At 46.8% G+C, this 22,451-nt stretch overlaps 1 protein-coding gene across 3 annotated transcripts in view; it reads right to left on the bottom strand.

Annotated features, from left to right (window-relative positions):
* hhip (hedgehog interacting protein) overlaps window positions 1-16,633 on the bottom strand; it is a 37,451-nt gene extending 20,818 nt beyond the window's left edge. For all 3 annotated transcript variants that reach the window (XR_010331483.1, XR_010331482.1, XM_064345341.1), the window contains exons 1-4: window positions 15,864-16,633; window positions 9,617-9,809; window positions 4,849-5,002; window positions 3,028-3,229 (exon numbers count right to left, since the gene is read on the bottom strand). Coding sequence is in view for 1 of the 3 variants with exons in the window: in XM_064345341.1 (XP_064201411.1) it covers window positions 3,028-3,229; window positions 4,849-5,002; window positions 9,617-9,809; window positions 15,864-16,127 (813 nt within the window). In the remaining 2 variants the exon portion in view is untranslated. The remainder of the gene's footprint in view (window positions 1-3,027; window positions 3,230-4,848; window positions 5,003-9,616; window positions 9,810-15,863) is intronic.
* Between the last annotated feature and the right edge of the window lie 5,818 nt (window positions 16,634-22,451).

Genomic DNA, 22,451 nt, shown 5'->3' with positions numbered 1-22,451 from the left:
CTACACGGCTGGCGTCGCACTATCACAGGCTGGGGCTCGGTCCGCATTATCACAGGCTGGGGCTCGGTCCGCATATCACAGGCTGGGGCTCGGTCCGCTTATCACAGCTGGCTCGTCGCATTATCAGGCTGGGGCTCGGTCCGCACTATCACAGGCTGGGGCTCGGTCCGCACTATCACAGGCTGGGGCTCGGTCCGCACTATCACAGGCTGGGGCTCGGTCCGCATTATCACACCCCGAGCCCCGTATCTACAGCAGCACAATGCAGCGAGCACGGTGCTCTCCAGCACTGTTTTGATTCAAGGTTGCAGTGATCTTTGTAAAGGGAAGGGAGAGGAGCTCTGATTTGGATACTGAATGCCCGACCCAGAGGGGCAGCTGCTTCTCACAGTGTGATGTACAGCTCGTTGTTGTCCGCATCTCTGGATCCTTATTGGCTCTCAACAAGGAATTCCGCAGGAGCTGATAGGAGGAGGCCAATGCAGCCCGCCTCCGTGACCATCTGAAGCATCCACAATGAACTATCCGGCTTTACTTCCTCTTAACCATCAGGCCATATCTTCTGTGCGTTCTTCTATAGGGCGTATGATTCTACTTACCAAAGCAATGTATTTTACACTATAAAATTCATTTTTTAGACTATTTATATAACTAGGATAAGATTAAATATTTCAGACTAAAGGAGTGTATTATTAGTGTCCTGGAATGTGCTGGCCACTATTTTGGAAAAAAGAGTTTATGATAATTAGCCTAACCCCTCTGCTAATTACCTCTATAAGCTTTATAGCAGTGTGTTCCTATTAGACCGCATATTGAGCTGAAAAGATGTAAACAGGAGATCCAGATGTGAGTGGCATAGTAACCGTGGCAGCAACACCATAACTCAACCACAGGCGGCTGGGTTATTAGTGTGAGAGAAACCGGCTTCACCACATCTGAGCACAGAGTCACAAAGGTTCTGGTGCCAAACTGAAGCCAAACAACCCCATGCATCCAACACAACTCTGTGTCTTCAGACAGCACTTATAAATCCTTTAAAAAAATAATGCACAAGTTACTGTTGAAAGCTAAGGTACGTAAAAGGCAGATAAGAGGCCGTCTTTGTGGGGGGTAAGTTTGCGATCTTGGGAGTTCAGATGCATCCTTGTGGAAAAAAAAGACTCCGGTATTCTAAGAAAAGGTAAACATGGCTCGACCCGGTCATAAAACGCCACAAGCACATTCTGCGCGAGGAACACCCACATGGACGGGAGGGGGTTCCAAAGGCCCATTGTGTTTTGGGCTGAGTAATGTTAACTGGCGCAGAGGGATTCTGCCGTAGGAAGCGCAGAACGTTAGAATCAAAGTATGCGCCTCCGCGCAGATCACCCGCTATCTCTCGGGCCCCCGGGGGGGACCAGCGTAAGATCTGCACAAAGGCCTAACGTCCTGTGGGCCGAGCGGCGCGTAAACACGGGACCCCTCGCCGCTCCGGCCGCCAGGAGCTCCGGCACGGTCAGCACCGCGGGACCAGCCACCCGGGGCTCCGCGCTCCAGCCACTTATAATTGTCATAATGATTGTTTTATCCGAAACAATTAGCTTTAATGATGATAAGACGCAGAGGCTTCCCAGCAAAGCCGCTACACAGCCGCGCGCCGCGGGTCTGCGGGAGCGGGGGGAGGATGTGCTCTGCGTAAACTTCCTGTCAAAATATGTCCTGGTCTCAGGACGCTGTCTAAACAAGGCGCTCTCCAGCGCGCTCCATTGGGCCGGCCCCAGACACCAGCGAGCCCAGAGCAGGGCCGAGCGGCGCTCAAATATTTACTTTGGGGAAGTGGATCTGTTTCAGAGCGGGACGCTCGCCGTTACTTTTCTGGGCTGTTTTCAGACGCCTTTAATCGTTTGCTGTCCTGAGCCACCATGCAGCGCCACTGCTGCACCAATCACGTTTAAGACCTTTCCACTTCCTGCCCTTAGCCAATGAGAGGGGGTCCTTCTGCCCAACTACAAAACTTCAACCAACCAACAAACCTTATATTGTATTGCCTGTTCAGACAACAACAGATGAAAATATATACCCATTGGTATCTGCCCAGAAGTGTAAAATGCATCAAGTGTAAAAAGCACAACAAAGTATTATTTTTTTGTTGTTTTGTTCGATTGCGTTGGGAGTCATTCAAAAATAAAGACATGCCAGCGGCTTCCTGTCTTTACCGTAAATAACCGGGACAGCAAGCTCTCTGCAACTTAATTTCACATCATGTTACTCTCCTGTCAGAACAGACATTATAAATCCCATCATCTGCCCCTGCTTCCCCACGACTGTACTGAACGGAAAATAAAATTAAATGAAAATCAAAATAGAAAAGTCAGAAAGAATACTGTAGATATTGTTCCATATGCCCACTGTTCTTCATTTAGGCTCATTATTCTACGTGACAGATGGACGGACGGACCGGCGTCTCTTTAAACCCCACCCTTCCTTAGGGTGCGTTGCCAGGGTCTTGCTCACTATGAGCACCTGATGCACAATTACTCAGATAGTGATTCCCAACTATCTCAAAAGCTCTGCTCTGCTTGAACAGAGATTCATCTCCAATTAACAAATACTCTGCATTCTAGTGAAGGGAATGTGCAGCTGCGGGACCTCTGAAATGGGCACAGCTGATTCTGTCTGCCGATAGCCTCATTGCTATGGGGGCCTGGAGATCGATTTTACACGAGCCAGTGAGCGGCTCCACATGGTTCCACTCTCACCCGGGGACGCTGCCAGGGATTTTGGGCCCCAGAAAAGGATCTCACTTTGGGCCCCACCACCCCAGGGCCCCGCCCAGCCACCCCATCTCTGCACAATTACAGCGCCATATTTTATGGGCTCCTATCAGTCAGGGCCCTGGGAGTCATCCTGACTTTACCCCATCCCCACCCCCCTCCTGCATGCGGGGGCCCTGGTCTCCATTTGGAGGTTTGTGAAGTCCTGAGACCTGGTTTCACGCATCGGGTACAGCTTTCAGTAGGTGAAAGGACAGAGGCAAAAGGTCCCCACCTTTATCCCACTCTGGACCAGCTTGTGGATGTCCAGGAAAGGTTCTTTGATGAGCACCATGTCGTGGGTGAGGATCTTGACGAAGCCCTCCTTCTCCAGGATGAAGAGTCGCTGGGATCCGTCCCCACAATGCACCACTTCCACCGGCTGCCTGAGGCCAGACACCACCTCCTGGGCGCAGTAGCAGTTGTGCTTGTGTTTTCTGAGCAGCGTCCGGTGGGGTGGAGAGGAGACAGAGGGTCAGGAGTTCAGTAAAGAGCAGGTCTTTTTCAAAAACATTTTCCTAAAGATCAATTTTAAATTGATCAGATTCAGCTGAGTAAACCACACTAGGCATGACATAAGGCAAGTCTTACCAAGAAATAGCAGTTTATCAAGAAGCAATTTTGTGTATAATCAATCAAGCAATGCTGGCACAAGCCAGATCTCTGTCTGAATAAAGATGCAGTCAACAGTCCCAGCAGGTCAGTCTCTCAGAGTTGACCCCCTTCAACGGACAACCATAGATAAATAACTGGAATACTTAAAACAAAATAAAAAAGCTAAAATATTAAGAAAATATTAACTGATGGCTGGAAAATCTGGTAATCGTAACAACACATTTTGACTGACAGTTTGTGTCAGTGCACCAGAACTTTTGGCATGCTCAGAAGGAGCGACTGTTTCACCCGTAAACCAAATATTCCAATAAGCATAAACGCCTGGTGATGAGGGAATATCAGCGCTCGCACACAGCATCTGTCTCGCTTGATTAATAACAGCCTGCTTCCCGGGCTTACTGCACGGAGTTCACAGCCGTGGGGTGAAAGCTGCACAGCACTGCGTCTCTAATCACAATGGGCTCCATTAAAAAGTGCACTTTCTTTATTTGTCGTTCACCTTCTGAAAGAGGCCAGACCATACCATTCAGCCTTAAGGGGGAGCAGTGTTACTTTATTGTAAATTATAGGACTGTTTTGACTGATTTTCAGTCAAGAAGCGGACTTAAATGGATGTGTGATTGATGCAGAGAGACGTGCTTCTTTGATCACAGTAATATTGCCAAACTAACAGGTTTCACATGAAACGGGCTGTTCCCCTCAGCTCTCTGAGCCTGGAGTGCCGCTTTGCTTTCTTTTCAGTGGAATGAATGTTCTCAAGTGGGAGGTCTGATAAAATCCATCACAATGCACCCCCAATAAGGACAGGCCCTTCACAGACTGCTTCCAAATGCAGCCGAATTCCTCCCCATCACGCGTCCCCACCTGGAGATACAGGCGCACAGAGAGGACCGCTGCTTTGGAGTGCCAAAAAAAAACATTTCAGAGAACTAAGATTCCCCATTAGATCCATGTCTGCAAAGCACAGGCCTCTATCTCTGCTCGGGCTGAGTGTAATTGCCCTGTGTAATTGCTGCACTCTTTCTTTTGAGTGGGCAGCTATTAGGGTGACCCCATTAATGAGGAACGCAGCCAGGACCCCTGAGATAGCAGGACTCTGTCAGGTGTCCAGTCCCGGGTCTTATCTGCAGGGCATTTTGGCCCTGGGCCGGTCATTAAAAAGGTCAAAGCCAAACTGAGCTGGCCCGAGGCACCAGGCTGCAGGGTGAGAGCGATCGAGGGGCAGGTGAAAGTTCCAGCTCCTGACTCCGCAACGAGCTGCTGGAGGTGAAGGGCCGGGCTGCTGTACACACAGCGCTACCGCCCGAACCCGCGGGCACCGCTGCCAACGCCGCCGCGGCCGGTAGGGTTTCCATTCAAAAACATTATTTTACCCGTGAGTTCACACAGCTTCGCAGCTACAGGCACCGCGAACATAAGCAAACGCTCCTGTTACACAAACCTGTTGATGTCCTCTATTTTCTCGTATTGGTCCAGGTCCAGGTAGTTGGAGGCTGGCCCTCGCGTTTGCTTTCTGAGGAAGTCTGGGAAGCACAGTCCGCCATCTCTCCTCCCATAGTACTGGCAGAACTCGTCCACGTCAGCCTGGAACAGTTCTGATTAAAAAACAGGGATAAATGGTCACAGACATACGCTGGGCATTATGGGGCATGCATAACAATTCAGTATCTGCAGAAAAAAGCAGTATTACGTCCTCTGTAATTCAGGGGTGTGCAGTTCTGGACGTGTGGGGTTGCAGCTGCAAAACCACAGGCCTCACGGTTCGGCTGCTATAAATCAGGCTTCAGGGTGCATGAGCTCATTCAGCCAATCAACGGCTCAGCGGAACCCAACAAACCGTGCAAACAAAGGCACAAGCAGCAGGGCACACACCCGCTGCGATGCAGGCACACCCCCCTACCGCCCCCCCCCCGCCCCCCGGGCTACAGATTCCCCCCCCACCCCCCCACCCAGGCTACAGATTCACCCCCACCCACCTCCCCCCCAGGCTACAGATTCATCCCCCCCCACCCCCCCACGCTGCAGAACAGATTGCAGGAGGGGCTGGATACAACCTGCATAAGGTGTGTGGGTCCTGCTGCCATTCTGCAGCTACACCCAGTGCACTGACACACTGGCATATTTCCCAAACGCCCCCCCCCACAATGCTGATGGTTCCACTGAGTAAAATTACGGGGAGAAAAGCGAGGTCGCGGCCCTAATTTTCACTTCTTCAATGGACAACATTTCTTTTGTCTGGGTTTAACCCTTTACAAGAATCCGGTCACTGGGCAAAATAAGCATAAAGTGCTGAACAAACTGCTGCTCTGATTGGTGCAGAATGAGGTCAGGTGATGGTCAGGTGCTCTGCTGTACCAACATGGCGGCTTCATCGTGTCCCTAAGAATCTCACCGCGCGGTAAACAGGGCGCTCACACGAGATCCAAAAAACCCACCCGAAAACAGCCCTGCCCCATATCGGTTCCCCTGTCCAAACCAGCGGAGGAAGAGGACAAATATACCAGCGATAGAAACACAAACGCGAGCCGCACTTCTCCTTCATCTGGGCCCATACCCCCCACACTGAACAGAGAGCTGACTAACGGTAATCCCCAAACCATAACATGTTCCCCAAAAACACGTCCGCACATCGATCTGACGGCGAGCCCCTCCCCCCAACCCCCCCGACACCCTCACGCGCCGGTCCCAAACCTTCAGGGGCTGAGCGGGGTTACCCCAAGTGCCAAAAGTTCAGCGTGCGCCAGGCGCTGACTTCCTCTCGCCGTCCCAGCTGTTAAAGGCCGCTCTGGGGAGCGGAACGTTTCGAGCGACAGCGTTTAGCCTTCGCCCTGCTTGTGAAAGAGGGCACAAATGCTTTTTTCCCCGCTGGTGAGAGCTATTAATTACCCCGCGCTGCTAACGCATGCTAGCGCACGCTAACGCACGCTAACGCATGCTAACGCACGGTTTATATGAATAATACTGGGCTCCCAGCCCTCTCAGGTCACTGCATAAAGGCAGGAAAGGAACTGTATTGATTTCTGTCTCACACATTTGTGCCATAATAACAAAGATTATGCAAAGAGGAGAAGCCATTTAGATATTAGTTTGCACTGACCTTTCTGCTTTGATACAGTGTTTGTTTCAATGTGATGCGTTAATTCACGGTCTCACACACAGCAGAAGAGTTATGACTGCAATTCTGCTGAGCCCTAATAATGCATAATTCATGTCCTTCTTTTGATAATAACTACGAAAAGGACTTGTCCCAAAGTCATATCACAGATATGTACAGGCAATAATCATGGTGCTCATATTTCCATTTAAAATACGTTAATTATCCTTACTTGCAGATTTTGTTTGACGTTGTGAATACTGAATGCACTGCATGTCACTCTCTACATGGCTCAGTGAACTACACACTTTGAATACGTAATTTCCAGGCAACTTGCTTCACTAAATTTTTTTTTCAGCTTAACGTTTTTAATTTGAGTTCAAATCATGCCAACTAACATTCATTCATTCAGAAAACTGACATACTTAATTAAAACTCAAGTTTAACTTTTTGAACAATGTAATTTGAGTTTTCTGAACAAAACAACCAATGAATTTTAGTCACGCATAACCACTTCAAAAAAAAAAAATTTTTTAGCTCAAAACAAAAAAATTTAGTGAAGCAAGTTGAAATACTGAGTATTCAGAACGTTTTTTTTTGTTGTTGTATGAACTATATGAAGAGAGGCGTCTAATTTGGACAGCACATGTTTAACTGCTTTCACAAACATATGGCAGAAAAGTTCACAGCTTGGCCTGCCCATCCACAGCCCCCCCTGCCCCCCCCGTTTTATTGTATCACCCAAAAAGCCTGCTCACAGCCCAGCACTAAAGTTATACTTCCATCTGGTTATCTTCCAGCTCAACCTGGGTGGCCACCCAAGGCACTTGACATCTTGATGCACTTCAGCAGTTTTACATATACACAAACTCTGCAGAAAAATAAATGTGTCATTGGCCACCACATGCGGGTCTGGGGGGAGGCGCGCTGCCTCCTGCCCCCGATCTCCTCCGCCCTCCCACTTTAGCTCTTCGCCCGCACGCCGTCGCGTCCCTGTCCTGCGCGCCCTAAGCCCCCCCCAGCGTCTGCCCCCCCCCCCCCCCCCACCCAGCATCTATGCGGCCGTGGCCCTTGTCTTTATCCCAGAAAGATTTATTCCCCTGAACAGAGGAACGTGCGACAGCATGCGCGTGTGTGTGTGTGAGTGTGTGTGTGTGTGAGTGAGTGTGTGTGAGTGTGTGTGAGTGTGTGTGTGTGCGTGTGTGTGGGTGTGTGTACGCATATGCGTGCGTGTGTACACGTGTGTGTAATTATGCTGTTTTGTGTTTGCATATCTGCTGAATCGGGAGCTCTTATGAGCACACAGTCCGTCAGTCTGGCTGTGTCCTCATGTCCTTTAATCCCCTGGAACGTGCTAACCAGCAGAAAGCCGCCGTTTTAACACCATATTTCAGGAAAAAGAATAAATACATTTCTCAATACTGTACGCTTGGTCCCAATTATACTCCCAGGTCTTGGGTGAAATATAGACCCAGTCACACAGAAACGCTGTACAGGGCCTCCTGCACTCTCTGTTTGGGATTCCAGCGCAACACTTCCCTGATTATGTTTACATTCCTTTTAATTTACTACCAAAGAAAACAAAGGAATGATATGTGTGTGTGTGTGTGTGTGTGCGTGTACGTTTGTACAGTGTGTGTGTGCGTGTGTGTGTGCGTGTTTGTGTGTGAGTGTGCGTGTTTGTGTGTGTGTGTGTGCGTGTGTGTGTCTGTGTGTGCGTGTTTGTGTGTGTGTGTGTGCGTGTGTGTGTCTGTGTGTGTGTGTGTGTGTGTGTGTGTTGTGTGTGTGTGTGTGTGTGTGTGTGTGGAGTGGTGTGTGTGTGTGTGTGTCGTTGTGTGTGTGTGTGTGTGTGTGTGTGTGTGTGTGTTTGTGTGTGGAGCAGTGAGGTGTGTGTCAGTGTCAGTCATGTCTAGACCACAGGGTGGACTTCTGCATCTCCAAACACCACCACAGCGCCGCTTACATCACACCGCAGACGCTCGCCAAAAAAGGAGGGAAAGCACTGCCTCACAAAAAAAACAAAACGTACGCGCTACAAAACTGCACAGCCTATTGGTCGTAGCTATGAAGGCATACTGGCTACATTAAAAACAACACAAGTCCTGAAAGGGGCACAACCTTCACAAGCCACATAATGCAGTCAGTTCTCAGAGACAGGTGAGCACAGTCACAATCCAGTCCAGTCACATCCCAGCGTTTCCTCTGGCTGAGCACAGGGAAGAGCAGGATTCTGCGCTCTCCGACGTTACGGATTATTGGTTAGCGCTGCCGTCTATCCAGCTGCTTTTGTCTGGCGGACAGTCACCCAGGCTGGTTCAGTAACGCGCTGTGAGACAGGTTCTCCAGTGCAGGCTGTGAGACAGGTTCTCCGGTGTGCGCTGTGAGACAGGTTCTCCAGTGTGGGCTGTGAGACAGGTTCTCCGGTGCAGGCTGTGAGACAGGTTCTCTGGTGCGCTTAACAGGTTCGCAGTCCACGCTATGAGACAGGTTCTCGGTGGCCTGTGAGACAGGTTCTCCAGTGTGGGCTGTGAGACAGGTTCTCAGGTTCTCCAGTGTGGGCTGTGAGACAGGTTCTCCATGCAGCTGTGACAGGTTCTCTAGGCAGCATGTGAGAGGTTCTCTGGTGCGCGCTGTGAGACAGGTTCTCCAGCGCGGGCCCTGGCCGCTGTTAAAGCAGCTCTCAGAGCTCACTGTCAGCGGCCAGGAGCACGAGGGCCAGTCGCTCTTAATTGGCAGCGCTGTGAGAAGAGCTAATTAATTAAATTGTCTGTTTCTTGAACGTCTGCCAACCATCTGCAGCGGGCTGAATGCTGGTTCATCAGTCATGCTTAAAATAAAAGGGCAGCATTACCGAGCGACAAAAGGGTCAGGTTCTCCCCTGAAAGGAGAATCGCGGAACAAAGATAACCTGCGCCATGCGGTCCTCCCCCTCCCGCTTCCAAAACTTTTCCCACGTAAGAAATACGCTCCAGTTTTAAGGTGTGTGTATGAAGGCTGATGGGCGTTTCTGTTTGGTCTACGATTGTGGGAGGAGCCTGCTCCCCAGTGATGTCACCTGGACTTGCAGGGGGGGGTGTGGCTAATGCTGTGAGCGGCACTCTGCTGGTGGCCTTACCTGGTATGTGCCCTCTGCAGGTGTAGTAGAAGCTCCTGCAGTAGTCGGGGCAGAGTCGGGGCAGGTTGGCTTCGCCGCGGGGCCCCTTGTCGAGGTCAGGTGACTGGAACAGCACCTGGGCGTGGGGCGAGCAGCGAGCGCATTTGATCTCCTCCAGCAGCTTTGCACACTCAGTGTTGTTGGTGGAAAATATCTAAAAATGAAGAACCACAGACCAGACAAGGCTAAACAAATCAGCGCACCTTCACCCAAACACACTCAAATAAAGACGGGCACCAGCGTTAAGGGTGTGGATACGTAAGAGGGCCTAAAACAGCCAGCCTGTGGGGTTACAGAGCCGATCAGAAGGGTTAGGGTCAGCTAAAATGCTCAGTTTCACCCCTGTACATATGGAAAGGCCATCTGTATAAATGTGCTACAGCCAGAATCAGCCGTAAAATTGTAATTGTAAGCATTACACTTTCACACCACACGTGTGCATGAGGGGGTCAGCACAGGCTATAAACGCTCATAATTACTTCCTTCCTGCAGCTGATAGATTATAGAAGTTTCCTACAGGGTAGAGTTAATATTGAATCACAAATCACATGCAAAAGTACAGGGAGCTAGAACTCCCACCCCGCCGACCTCCCACCAACCACACACACATCCCAGAGGGCTGCAACCGAACCGTGGCGAAATAGAAATGTTGTATTTGTTGCCCTGAGAGTTGATAAAAGATTTAAAAGAAGATGTTCAACAGATTAGCGCCTCAAATAGAGCGCGATATCATCTCTTTTCCAGACTCACGCGGCTCCGGCGTAGCGTTGGCCTGGAAACGCTCCTCGCTGTGTGCGGGCCGCAGTGTAAACACGCGTTTGGAGACAGATAGACACATCGCTGCAGCTCGGGTTTCAGCCGAGACAATTACACCTGCTCCCCCCCCCCGACCTGCCGCCCAGCCATCTGCACGGACCGCTCCTCCGTCACTCAGCAATAAACAGAACCGTGAGACAGCCGTCAGAGCCGTCTCTCCACAGCCACAGATGATAACAGCTCACACCGTATCCATGCGCGCGGTTTAGCCTCCGCTAACAGCTCACACCGTATCCATGCGCGCGGTTTAGCCTCCGCTAACAGCTCACACCGTATCCATGCGCGCGGTTTAGCCTCCGCTAACAGCTCACACCGTATCCATGCGCGCGGTTTAGCCTCCGCTAACAGCTCACACCATATCCATGCGCGCGGTTTAGCCTCCGCTAACAGCTCACACCGTATCCATGCGCGCGGTTTAGCCTCCGCTAACAGCTCACACCGTATCCATGCGCGCGGTTTAGCCTCCGCTAACAGCTCACACCGTATCCATGCGCGCGGTTTAGCCTCCGCTAACAGCTCACACCGTATCCATGCGCGCGGTTTAGCCTCCGCTAACAGCTCACACCGCATCCATGCCGCGGTTTAGCCTCCGCTAACAGCTCACACCGTATCCATGCGCGCGGTTTAGCCTCCGCTAACAGCTCACACCGTATCCATGCGCGCGGTTTAGCCTCCGCTAACAGCTCACACCGCATCCATGACAGTGCAATAGTGACACACGCGGGTCTAAGCTGCTCTTAACTAATTAAAACCATTTGCAGCAGATGTCTGAGTTTCAGGCATTTACACAAACGCACCACAAATCCCCAACTGTGCAATGGGATATACAGGCTAAAACCCACTGCTAAAGTGACTACAGCTTTTTGGATATGGAGCAACTGACACTCACGCATGCACACACAGGCACGCGCGCACACACACACGCACACACATGCACGCACACACGCACAAACACACACAGATTTTCACAAGACAATGAGAAAATGAGGGGGGAAATGTGCAAGGCATATGTTTTATTTTAGCTCATTTTATATGATTATCAGAAATTAGAGAGTGGAGGAATTATAAGACTTTAGTCTTATAGTAGATGAGCATTAGTACAAGGACAGCAAGCAGATGACACAGGCAATAGGAAAGTAAGAAACCCTTAATGAACCAACAGAGAGGGATGAGAATATATGAGAGTATATGTTAGAGGGTTAGGGGAGGGAGAGAGAGATAGAGAGAGTGAGAGAGAGAGAGAGAGAGAGAGAGAATATTCTGCGTGAACCCTAAAAGCACACGGAGAAACAGTGAAAGGAAGGATCTGACCTACTGAACACACGGTGAGAGAGCCAGTCCCGATTCTGTCTGCGTCAGGCCCAGATCCACACCTCGCTCAGCTTTATTACACACAGCAGCGACAAGCTCACATTTATTTAGTTTGCGGTTACAGCAGAACTTGCTCACTTTCGTCATTATGAAAATAAATGCATTCACAGGCCAATGCTGGCGTCCGTGGTCCTGGGTGAGCGTCTGAGCGAGGGTTAGCCACTGTGCGCGGCTTCTCCCCAGCTCCCCAAATACAGGCGAGCTGATAGGCTCCCCACACACAGGCCAGGTGAGCTGATAGGCTCCCCAAACACAGGCCATGCGAGCTGATAGGCTCCCCAAACACAGGCCAGGCGAGCTGATAGGCTCCCCAAACACAGGCCAGGCGAGCTGATAGGCTCCCCAAACACAGGCCAGGCGAGCTGATAGACTCCCCACACACAGGCCATGCGAGCTGATAGACTCCCCACACACAGGCCAGGCGAGCTGATAGGCTCCCCAAATATAGGCGAGCTGATAGGCTCCCCAAACACAGGCCAGGCGAGCTGATAGGCTCCCCAAACACAGGCCAGGTGAGCTGATAGGCTCCCCAAACACAGGCCAGGCGAGCTGATAGGCTGCTCTCTGAACAGGCCGCTGATTTAAGCAGTGTTGCTCTGGCCCAGCGCTCTGTCCTGCACAGTGTTCGTGTGCCCTCTCTGCCACGCCCCGTGCCCATATGCTGCCGGGACGGGCTCCAACACCACCATCACCGCTCCAGCTCGCTGCACAAACGCAGGATAACACCGCCATCACCGCTCCAGCTCGCTGCACAAACGCAGGATAACACCGCCATCACCGCTCCAGCTCGCTGCACAAACGCAGGATAACACCGCCATCACCGCTCCAGCTCGCTGCACAAACGCAGGATAACACCGCCATCACCGCTCCAGCTCGCTGCACAAACGCAGGATAACACCGCCATCACCGCTCCAGCTCGCTGCACAAACGCAGGATAACACCGCCATCACCGCTCCAGCTCGCTGCACAAACGCAGGATAACACCGCGCCCTGCATCCCAAGCCTCTCTGACGTGACCTCACCACCAGCACAGACATCTTCCAGAGATATAGAATATAAGCCACTAAAGCAATTAAAATGGCAGACGAGTACAGAAAGAGCATCGAGGCTGCAGAGCCTGTGCAGCTTCATTAGAGGTTATAGCAGCTGTAATTCACATGCGGGCGATACATTGCTTATCACACAGAGCTGAGCTGCTTAGTGACCAAACCCAGAAATAATACTCCTCCACATCTCTGTCAAACAAGTGACAGTACAACCGGGGGGAGTCCCCATAGACTGGGTGGATGTTAATATTACACCAGTTAGTTAAACTGTGGTTCGGAGGATAATGCATACCAGCTGAGCAGCCAAAAGATACTGCATGTTATTGTTCATTTAGTTTACACACCTGATCCATAGCTAAAATCACAATCAAGTGGCAAGTTATTTATCAGTGGCGGTTGTTTATCTTATAGGACAGAGGGAAAGTGATGCTGATATCACAAACTGGAACGAGCATAATAGCAAAAATATTTCCAAAGCAGAAAATAAAACAATGCTTTAATTTTCAGTGAAATAAATCACGTTAAAGGTAAACATTTTCATTATGTGTCATTAAAGATGACGCTAAATGAAAATGCAATGCAATGATCATAATTTATACTGACATTTGAGCTAAATATTTGCACCTGTATAAGAAAATTGTATACTTATAAATCACATTGCTCCCCATTTAATTTATGCATATTTTGTCACAGGATATACAGAGACTGATACTCCTCAAATGTATCCAGAGAGGCCTTTATTGTGATAGACGCCAATGTGCAGGCAATGCTATGATTCTTCTGCTGGATGTTGTCATTACTAGCTATGCTTTATCAAACAGCCCGTATGCAAATAGATCATTGTAGAGGGGCAGCTGCTGCAGATAGCCCAGAACCTTTTTTTTTCTTTTCGTTTCTTTCATTGGATCTGCACAACAATACCTTTTGTCCGTGAAATTGCTGGAGCAAACATATTAATGTAATCAACGTAAAAGGGCACACTCAAAAACAATGACTTGTCATCCTTTCTCTGGCAGTGGGGGGTTTAGAGGGTCACTGGGCTTCCAGGGATTGCAAAATAGCTGCAGTCACAATGTGTGCAGTCAAATTCTATCACATATAAATACTGAGGTATTGTGTGTGTGTGGGATGTGTGTTTGTGTGTGTGAGTGTGTGTTTGTGTGTGTGGGATGTGTGTTTGTGTGTGTGTGTGGGATGTGTGTTTGTGTGTGTGTTTGTGTATATGTGTGTGGGTGTGTGTGTGCGTGTATGTCTTTGTGTGTGGGATGTGTGTTTGTGTGTGTGTGTGTGTGTGTGTGTGTGTGTCTGAGTGTGTGCGTGTATGTCTGTGTGTATGTGAGTGCGTGTTTGTAGGTGGGTGGTAGTCGTGGGGAGTCACATACATATATATTTCCAAAATATATTTGACTATTTTCTCCTTACAGAGGAGAAATGAAATACTTGAGATTGTTTTGTTCTGCTTCCCCTCTTTCTCCAGCTCCCATTCCCCCCGAAAAATATTGCCTCACACAGCCCTGAAATACGGCCGCTGCGCGTTTAAAGCAAAACACTGCAGCTCATCTGGGAAAAGGAAGTTTGTGAGGGGGTGGGGCGTAGGACAAACACCCTCTCAAAGGCATGAGCACTTGGACAGAACCAGAGACTGAGAGAATGATGGTCTCCAGTTACACCCATTAGTGAACCAACTAACAAACACAATGGTGTTGTTGTTATTCTTTTGCCATAAGCAGAAAGGCTCTGTGTGTGGGCAGCGGTGTAGTGGGGAGGAGGAAAATTCGGACCCTTTTTGTCCCATTGATTTTTCCCCCTATTTGCATGACTTGAGCAAATGAAATGATGCAATATGGCTTTTTGTCACTAAACAAAATGAGATACCACCCAGACACATATGTTGATTCACTGAATCTGTTTACATGAGAATAGAACCAATTCTACCGTGAACTCGGCATTAAATTTTGCTTGAATTTTAGCATTTCGGTCTTGTCCATTCGCAAGGAGGAACTGTTATTTTTACATCGAGATTCCAAGCATAAAGTTAAAAGAAAGGAAGCGTGCTGTTGATACTGAACCGAATCGTGTATAAATACCAACGCATCACCTGGTTTATTTCTTCACGCGCAACGTTTTCTAAATGCCTCCTGATTTTGCTTTCTTTCCGAAAGCGCGCTGTTATAAGTCAAACGAAGATTAATCGCTCAGCAGCAGCGTCTCGTCACTTGGCGACATCTGTGTGCTCGCCGTGTTTCGCGTGCTTGTGCTGTTATATGTTTCTTTTGCAATGTGCAGCAAACATTTGCAGAGTTTATTTCCCCCTATAGTGCCCAATGAAATGTTATGCTAAAAAACAAGCACACAAAAACATTCAAGGGCTGCATTGTAAAAGCTACACCGACGACTTTGAGTCGTGTTTTGCTTCTCTTATAGTATGCAAAGTGTGAACGTGAAAGGTTAAGGAAGGATAACCATGGTAACAGTGGAACGCTTTGGACACGCTCCCATAGAAAAATGTTCCCTACCTCAGGCGTGTTTCTCCAGCTCATTTTCTGCCACATTTTGTACATCAAGTTAGATACTACCGTGTGACTACCATGTCAAAATAATTTAAAATACATTCCAACCTTTAACAGGAGATCGCTTACGTTGTCTTATAGCTCTGGTCAACGGCATAGTCCCATTCCAACTTGGGGGGGTGGGGGTGGTAACAAACAGGAAATTTTCTTTTGGATTTTTTTTGGGGGGCCACTAACAGTACCACCCAAAACAATATGTTAATATTGAGGCCCCCCACCCCCAAAGTTGGGGCCAAGTGTCCCCCATCCCCCCCCCCCCCCCCCCCGGATCTACGTCCATGCTGGTTTGCGACACACTGCACGCTCTCGGGTTTTTAATCTTTCCTCTACTAAGCAACAGAACATGCATCAGTAATAAGCGTGAGGGATAAGCGAAGCACATGAGGAAAGCGTGGAGTTACGTACCCTGGCATCGCGCCGATGAAGAATCTGATAGGCAGCCCTCTTACTGGGACAGCAGGACACGCGGGGGTACAACCTGTGACAAACCTCCACGCTGCTGTCCAGTGACAGTTTTCGGTCTCTCTTTTTAAGGCGCTTCGGTAAGCTTCCATCGTAACATCTCCTCCTCCTTGGACTAATTTCGCCTTTCTCCCCAAATTTTGCGTCGCTACATTCCCATACGTTCACCGCGATTGCCATTACCAGCACGAATTTCAAATGCTTCATGTTTCAGAGAATCTCCAACGAAGCTTATATATCTAATCGGAGAACAAAACGACTCTTCTCTTGAAAAAAAGAACGGCGCAGCTTCTTTCCAATTTAACGAGTATTTTGTTTTCCAGAGGTAAATAATAAATGCAATAATTTACAAGAATATAGAAACATAAAGAAATCCGAATTAAATATTACAAGAAAATAGTAATCTATAATAAATTAATACAAGTGCTGGTTATGATGTAATAACATAGAAAAACATTTTCTCATATAAAAAAGTAATAAGAAAAAATAACGACCACAGTGGTTTGATGTCAGCTTAACTTTCTTGCTTGCTCATAAGTTAAAATCGGTTACTGCACAGTGGTTGGTAGGTAACTAAGTCGACTCTCACTGGATCTTCAGAAATGCTCACATGTTTCTTTTGGTCTTTTTCTCCCTCTTTTTAACCAGCGCGCGAGGAGAGGAGCGAGCCCAGTGACGTATCCCAACATCAGGGAGTGCGCGCTCTTTGCCCCCACGGGAACTCGCGTACTCATTGGGGGGATGGATAACCTGTCAGAACAGGACGTTGCTCTCACTGTTGACAAACTGAAGTGTGGAAACTGGAAAGGAAAGAAAGCGACACAGTTTTCATTGCCAGATCCATCCCGAATATACTTAAGGATCTACTCTGCTCCCGTTCCCTAGCGATGGACAAGAAAAGTTAATAAATAATAACGTTTTTTTCAACACACGTTTAATTTACTTTAGAATACTTATATGGGCTACAAGTCGGTGGTTCAGCGGTACTATTCTGAATTTATCACGTTAGTGTTGCATCTAACAATTCTGCACATGTGGTGCACAAGTTTAGTGTATTTACAGAAAGGACATGCATAATAACAAATATTTTATGGTTTTGAAGATGCGCATTTGAAGTGAAGAATGTAAGCAACAACGTTTCTGAACACATGGAAGTACCTTGTGTTAGAAGTTGTGACGCACGTGTTTTAATCTTTGTTTCACCCTCAGTTTGGAACACCCTAGGTGTTCCAAGGACAGCTGATTATTTCGGTGGCCTCCTGGTCACTACCTCTTTTTTCAGCGTTTTTGTCAAACTTTGTTCCGCCCTTTCCCATAACAATGTACGATGAAGTATCCTTCGCGTCCTGCCTAAATCACAAGCGCGCTAAAGTTATGCACGAGCTGAGGGCAAAGTGCTGCAGTTAATGGCAGTGCAATTCTAATTGTCAGTTGGCCTTTGCATGATTGTATACATCTGATTAAATATTATACCGATCCAGCGCTTTGTTGAATCCGCCTTGAAGAATGAAGGGGGAAGCGGTGTGAAGTAGACTTAAGTACCCGAAAGCTTACAGAAAGCATGGTCGCGCTCTAGCCTTCATCTCCATGGTGATTGTTTGAGCTAATCAGTTTTTCTTTTTCTGCATCAGTTTATCACAAGTAAGATCATACACGTGTGAACTTGATTTTTATCATCTAAAAGCAAACTGCAACTCTTAAAGTTTCCACGTAACGTGTTTGTTTTGTGTTACTTTGTCATGTAAACCTCTTGTGTCATTATATTGACAGTCTAAACCGCTGCCAGCAGGAGCCACCTGTGGCGCGGAGGGTCCAGTTCGGGCCAAAGCTAAATGTTCTGCTAGAATGAAATTCGGAGAGGCAGAAACATTTAAAAACGGCTCTTGGTAAACTTAATGGCTTTCAGTAATTATGTGGGCTAGCAACAACAGTTATCAACAGAACAGCAGCACAACATACACTACACAGTACCCACCGACAGAGCATGTCCTGCGCTGTAGAACAGACCACATTACAAACCTACACAATAAAATGCTCTGCCTTCACTTAACTCTTCTGTATCAGAGATGATTTGATACAGAACATTTTACATTTTTAAAGACCCAAGGGGCTTGTACTATGATTTCACATGTGTAAAAATGCTATTTGGGCCAAAAAGTGTTACGCAATGGGACCCAAACTGAACTTAGTCAGAAGCTCAGTGGGAGCGTTCACACTTTGCTCAGTGGGAGCGTTCACACTTTGCTCAGTGGGAGCGTTCACACTTTGCTCAGTGGGAGCGTTCACACTCTGCTCAGTGGGAGCGTTCACACTTTGCTCAGTGGGAGCGTTCACACTTTGCTCAGTGGGAGCGTTCACACTTTGCTCAGTGGGAGTGTTCACACTTTGCTCAGTGGGAGCGTTCACACTTTGCTCAGTGGGAGCGTTCACACTGTGCTCAGTGGGAGCATTCACACTTTGCTCAGTGGGAGCGTTCACACTTTGCTCAGTGTGTGGCACAGGAAGGAAAAACTGTTTTACAAAAACAAATTACATTAAATCGTTCGGTGATTACAAAGGGGTCAATATAAAAGCCGAAAACTATTTTAATATATTTTAAAAAATATTTTTACAGTATTTTAAAAAATCTGCCAACTTTTTAGTTAACAGAAGTTGGCAACTTGATACATACATATACACATACACATATGTATGTATGTATGACTTTTTTTAATGGTGAATTTGGTTTTGGTTATTTTTGTGGTCATTATTGATTGGACCACTGAGAATAAACCAACTGATACCCAAAAGATAAACAAACGGTATCCCAAAGGGCCGTCTGTTTATTTGGCCACATAGTAACCGCAAACATCCTGTGTGCTGAGTCTTTCAGGGACTGACTTTGTCTCCGTGACGGACAGCTAGTCCCCACTGCATCAATTACAGACCCCAAACACTTCCTTTTCTTTTCACGTACCAACACCTGCCGTGCACCAGGCCGTAGGACCGGCTCCCAGATTTCCCACCTCATAACATTCTACAGAGCGTTTCGTATTTATGACCATGTGACCAGATTTTTATTCGGCCTTTTGGATTATCTCCAGTGCCTTTCAGACCACATAACGCTCTTCACTGGTGTTTATATGCCTAATTATGTTTATGCTATAAATAAAATGCATTATAACCATAAAGGTTAATCCACTACATGGCTGTGCAGGGAGATTTTGAGGGGCAGCTGCTCAAAGAGAGAAAACGACATCAGCTCAGAAAACCTGTTTCATGATCCCCAGTTATTGTACAGAATATATTTGACCAAAATGGATGAATGAAAATTAATGACAGCAACAATAATAATACAAATGTACATTTTCATTCAATCCAATACATTAAAAAAAAAATCAAAGCACAACATGCCTGTTCAACAATCATGTGTAATTCAGCAATGGCATTTCGACAGGTGTCTACCTTAACTGCGTGTGCCCAGTTAACACAAGGAATGCAGTTTGGTTAGCTGACCATGAGCACGCATTTCCAGTGCTAAGCATTCTGGGACTGTAGGCAGGCTGCGCACACGTGTTTCCAGTGCTAAGCATTCTGGGAGTGTAGGTGGACTGCGGTTTCTGCAGCAGGCATACGGACCGGTCCAGACCAGATCCATCATGTTACTGCAGCACCTGAATTCTACCTGCTGAGCCAGAATCAGCACCTGTGCTGCATTAGCACAGAGAACTGGACCAGGTTTCATTCAGGGATGAGGGAGGTGGCTGTTTTAGCACTGAAGTATGTGGAACTGGCATTATCTTTTATTTCAGTTCAGCAGATGTGGATTCAGCAATGAAAAAAAAATCAAAAATTGAATGCACATTTACTTTTGACAGAAACAAGACTGTTGAACAGTCTTGTTCAGTCAGTTCTGTTGTTCACAGAAAAACTTGGCATCGCTCCTCTAAAACATTGTAAATATTCTACCAGTGCAGCAATATATCTCAACGTGGGTCTTTTGAAATTCAGAATGAATAGTACATGCAGCTATGCTTTTCTGGGCCATGAACACATTCCACCCTGAACAGAAAATAATCTAAATCGAATGCACACAAATAGAGACACACAGGACTGCAGGGATGGATGGAGATACTAAAATGCACCCTGCAGTCATCTGCCTTTAGATATATGTTTCTAATTTAAATTTCAGATACATACATACATACCTACATGCATACATACACACACATACACACACACACACATACATACCTACATGTATACATATATACATACATAAACACACACACACATACATACATACATTAAGTACTTTAAGTCGGTTGTGGTTTGGCATCTATAGGGCTAGTTAAGTGGGTCATTAACATACTTTGAGAAGCGCCAGGGGCATCCTGAATGAGAAGAGACTTATGAGGACATGTTTTGTTTATTTAGCTGCAATTGATACATAAGCAAGTGGTATATTTAAGGCATGGGCTTCGATTGCAATGTTAAAATTACAGATATTAGCAGAATTACACATATTACTACAAATGCCTGTGATCTCTTTGTGCGTTTGGAAGCTTTTCTGTGGTTCACATGCAGTGCACTTTCATTACCGTAATTTCATGACATGTCATCAAGGGGAACTTGGATGATTATCAAAGCCCAAGAAAAGCATTTCAGTGTGGAAAACACCACTTAGACATCAGGAACGTAAGCATCAGCATCCAGAAGTTGTCTCCTTTTTCTCTCTTTGGCTACAACTGATTTTTTAGTTCTATATTTTCATGCATGGCATTGTGTTCTAAGCCTAGACTCTTGAGATGTAACCACAAACACACTGTCCATATGTTTATACCATGGCTGGAGTTTCAGAGCAGAAGTAAAAAATTGTTTCTGTGGAGGTGGAGGATTAGTTCAAAATGGTGGTTCAATCATGTGATGACATTGCATAATATAGCTTTTTTATAGAATTAGTCACCACCTTTCAGAAAAGATTTACTTCAGAAAGTAAATATGCACTGTAAACATAAACTTGGATCTGCTATGATGCTGAATGTTTGAATTAGTTCTCTGAGTCTGTACCTCTGGTGTAGCACTTTTACATAAACCGACTGGTTATTGATTAGATTTTTTTTTATTTCTGCTTGATGGTGTTATCCTGCATGACCAAATAAAGGTTCATTTTGAAAAACTTTTTATTACTGTTACCATCAGTCCAGTTAAAATGAGCTAAATATCATTACCACAACGATCTCAGCTCATTCTTCTGCTCTGTAATTGTGTAGCATCAAACTACTGAATGCAATATAAAACAATTGAAGAGTCAACAGTCATGCCTATGCATGATCATCCAGGCCCAATCATTGTTACAATCAATCCAAATCTAGATAGGCGATAGTGTAAAAAATTTTATATAATAAACTTTTCAGAATTTCGACGCTTCTGGATAAGGAAGATAAAGGGGAAAGAGGTGAATACTTCATACACGTAATCTCTTCGGTGGCTACCACAGGTACTGCAGCTCCTTCTAATTTAGCTGCAGAATTTCTAAATGATCTGAATAGAGAGATTACACAACGATAATTTTAATGATACGATATTTTTTTCTTTGTCTTAATTTCCCGTTGTTATCATGCTGGTGTGAATATGCGTTCTTCCGTTTTGCAGTGCTGAGCTTTTTGTTAAATGTTCTCATCTCTCTGGAACATTCTTATCTGCCAGAAATGGTCTTATCTGTCTCGGCTCTGTGTAGTCATTGGAAAGCTGGGGAAGAATCAAACAGCACTGCTGCTGACCCCCATACTGATGCAGCACATCAAACGAGTCAATGCTCTGCAAGGAGAAGACACATGAGCGCAAGCAGGCTAACAGAACCGCTTTGGAAATGACAAAATCCCAAGTCAGAACCTGTTTTTCATATTTAAAGAAATCCAGCGGCCAGGCAGGAATGAAATGTTAGAAAGCTTAAGATAAGATACATTTTTATGAAGACCGAGAAATAAAGTTGTTTAGGATGTAAAATTTGTAAGATGATTTAAATAATTGATGTTGTTGAGCCTGTGAACAGCTTGAATCAGGAAACGTGACCTCTGACTAACGTAGGACAGACAATAAAGATTCAGATGGCAGGAACACCGCCTATGATGAAACCAGCCTTCTGATTAAATAATCTCCCCCTGGAGAAAAGTAAGATTGTCACATGCTTACTGAATTATCAATCTATCCTGCATTTATCTGCCAAAAAATGCCTTTTTAATATCCTGTATTTGAGCTGAAATTCCTTCAGACGCTGGGTAGCTCACGTAAGTCAGACTGATGTTAAATATTTTCATCACTGCACGAGGTGTGTTTATGAAGCACAGCTTTCTAAGAACACCGCTAAGGACGTCAGATCCTGTGGCTGGTCTAGCGTGTAGCACGCTGCTAAGCGTGTTCCAGTAACGTGTGGCTGGTCTAGCGTGTAGCACGCTGCTAAGCGTGTTCCAGTAACGTGTGGCTGGTCTAGCGTGTAGCACGCTGCTAAGCGTGTTCCAGTAACGTGTGGCTGGTCTAGCGTGTAGCACG

This window comes from Anguilla rostrata, chromosome 7 (genome assembly GCF_018555375.3).
Source record: "Anguilla rostrata isolate EN2019 chromosome 7, ASM1855537v3, whole genome shotgun sequence".
Taxonomy (NCBI): Eukaryota; Metazoa; Chordata; class Actinopteri; order Anguilliformes; family Anguillidae; genus Anguilla; species Anguilla rostrata.
This window is presented reverse-complemented; position numbering and strand designations above follow the sequence as displayed.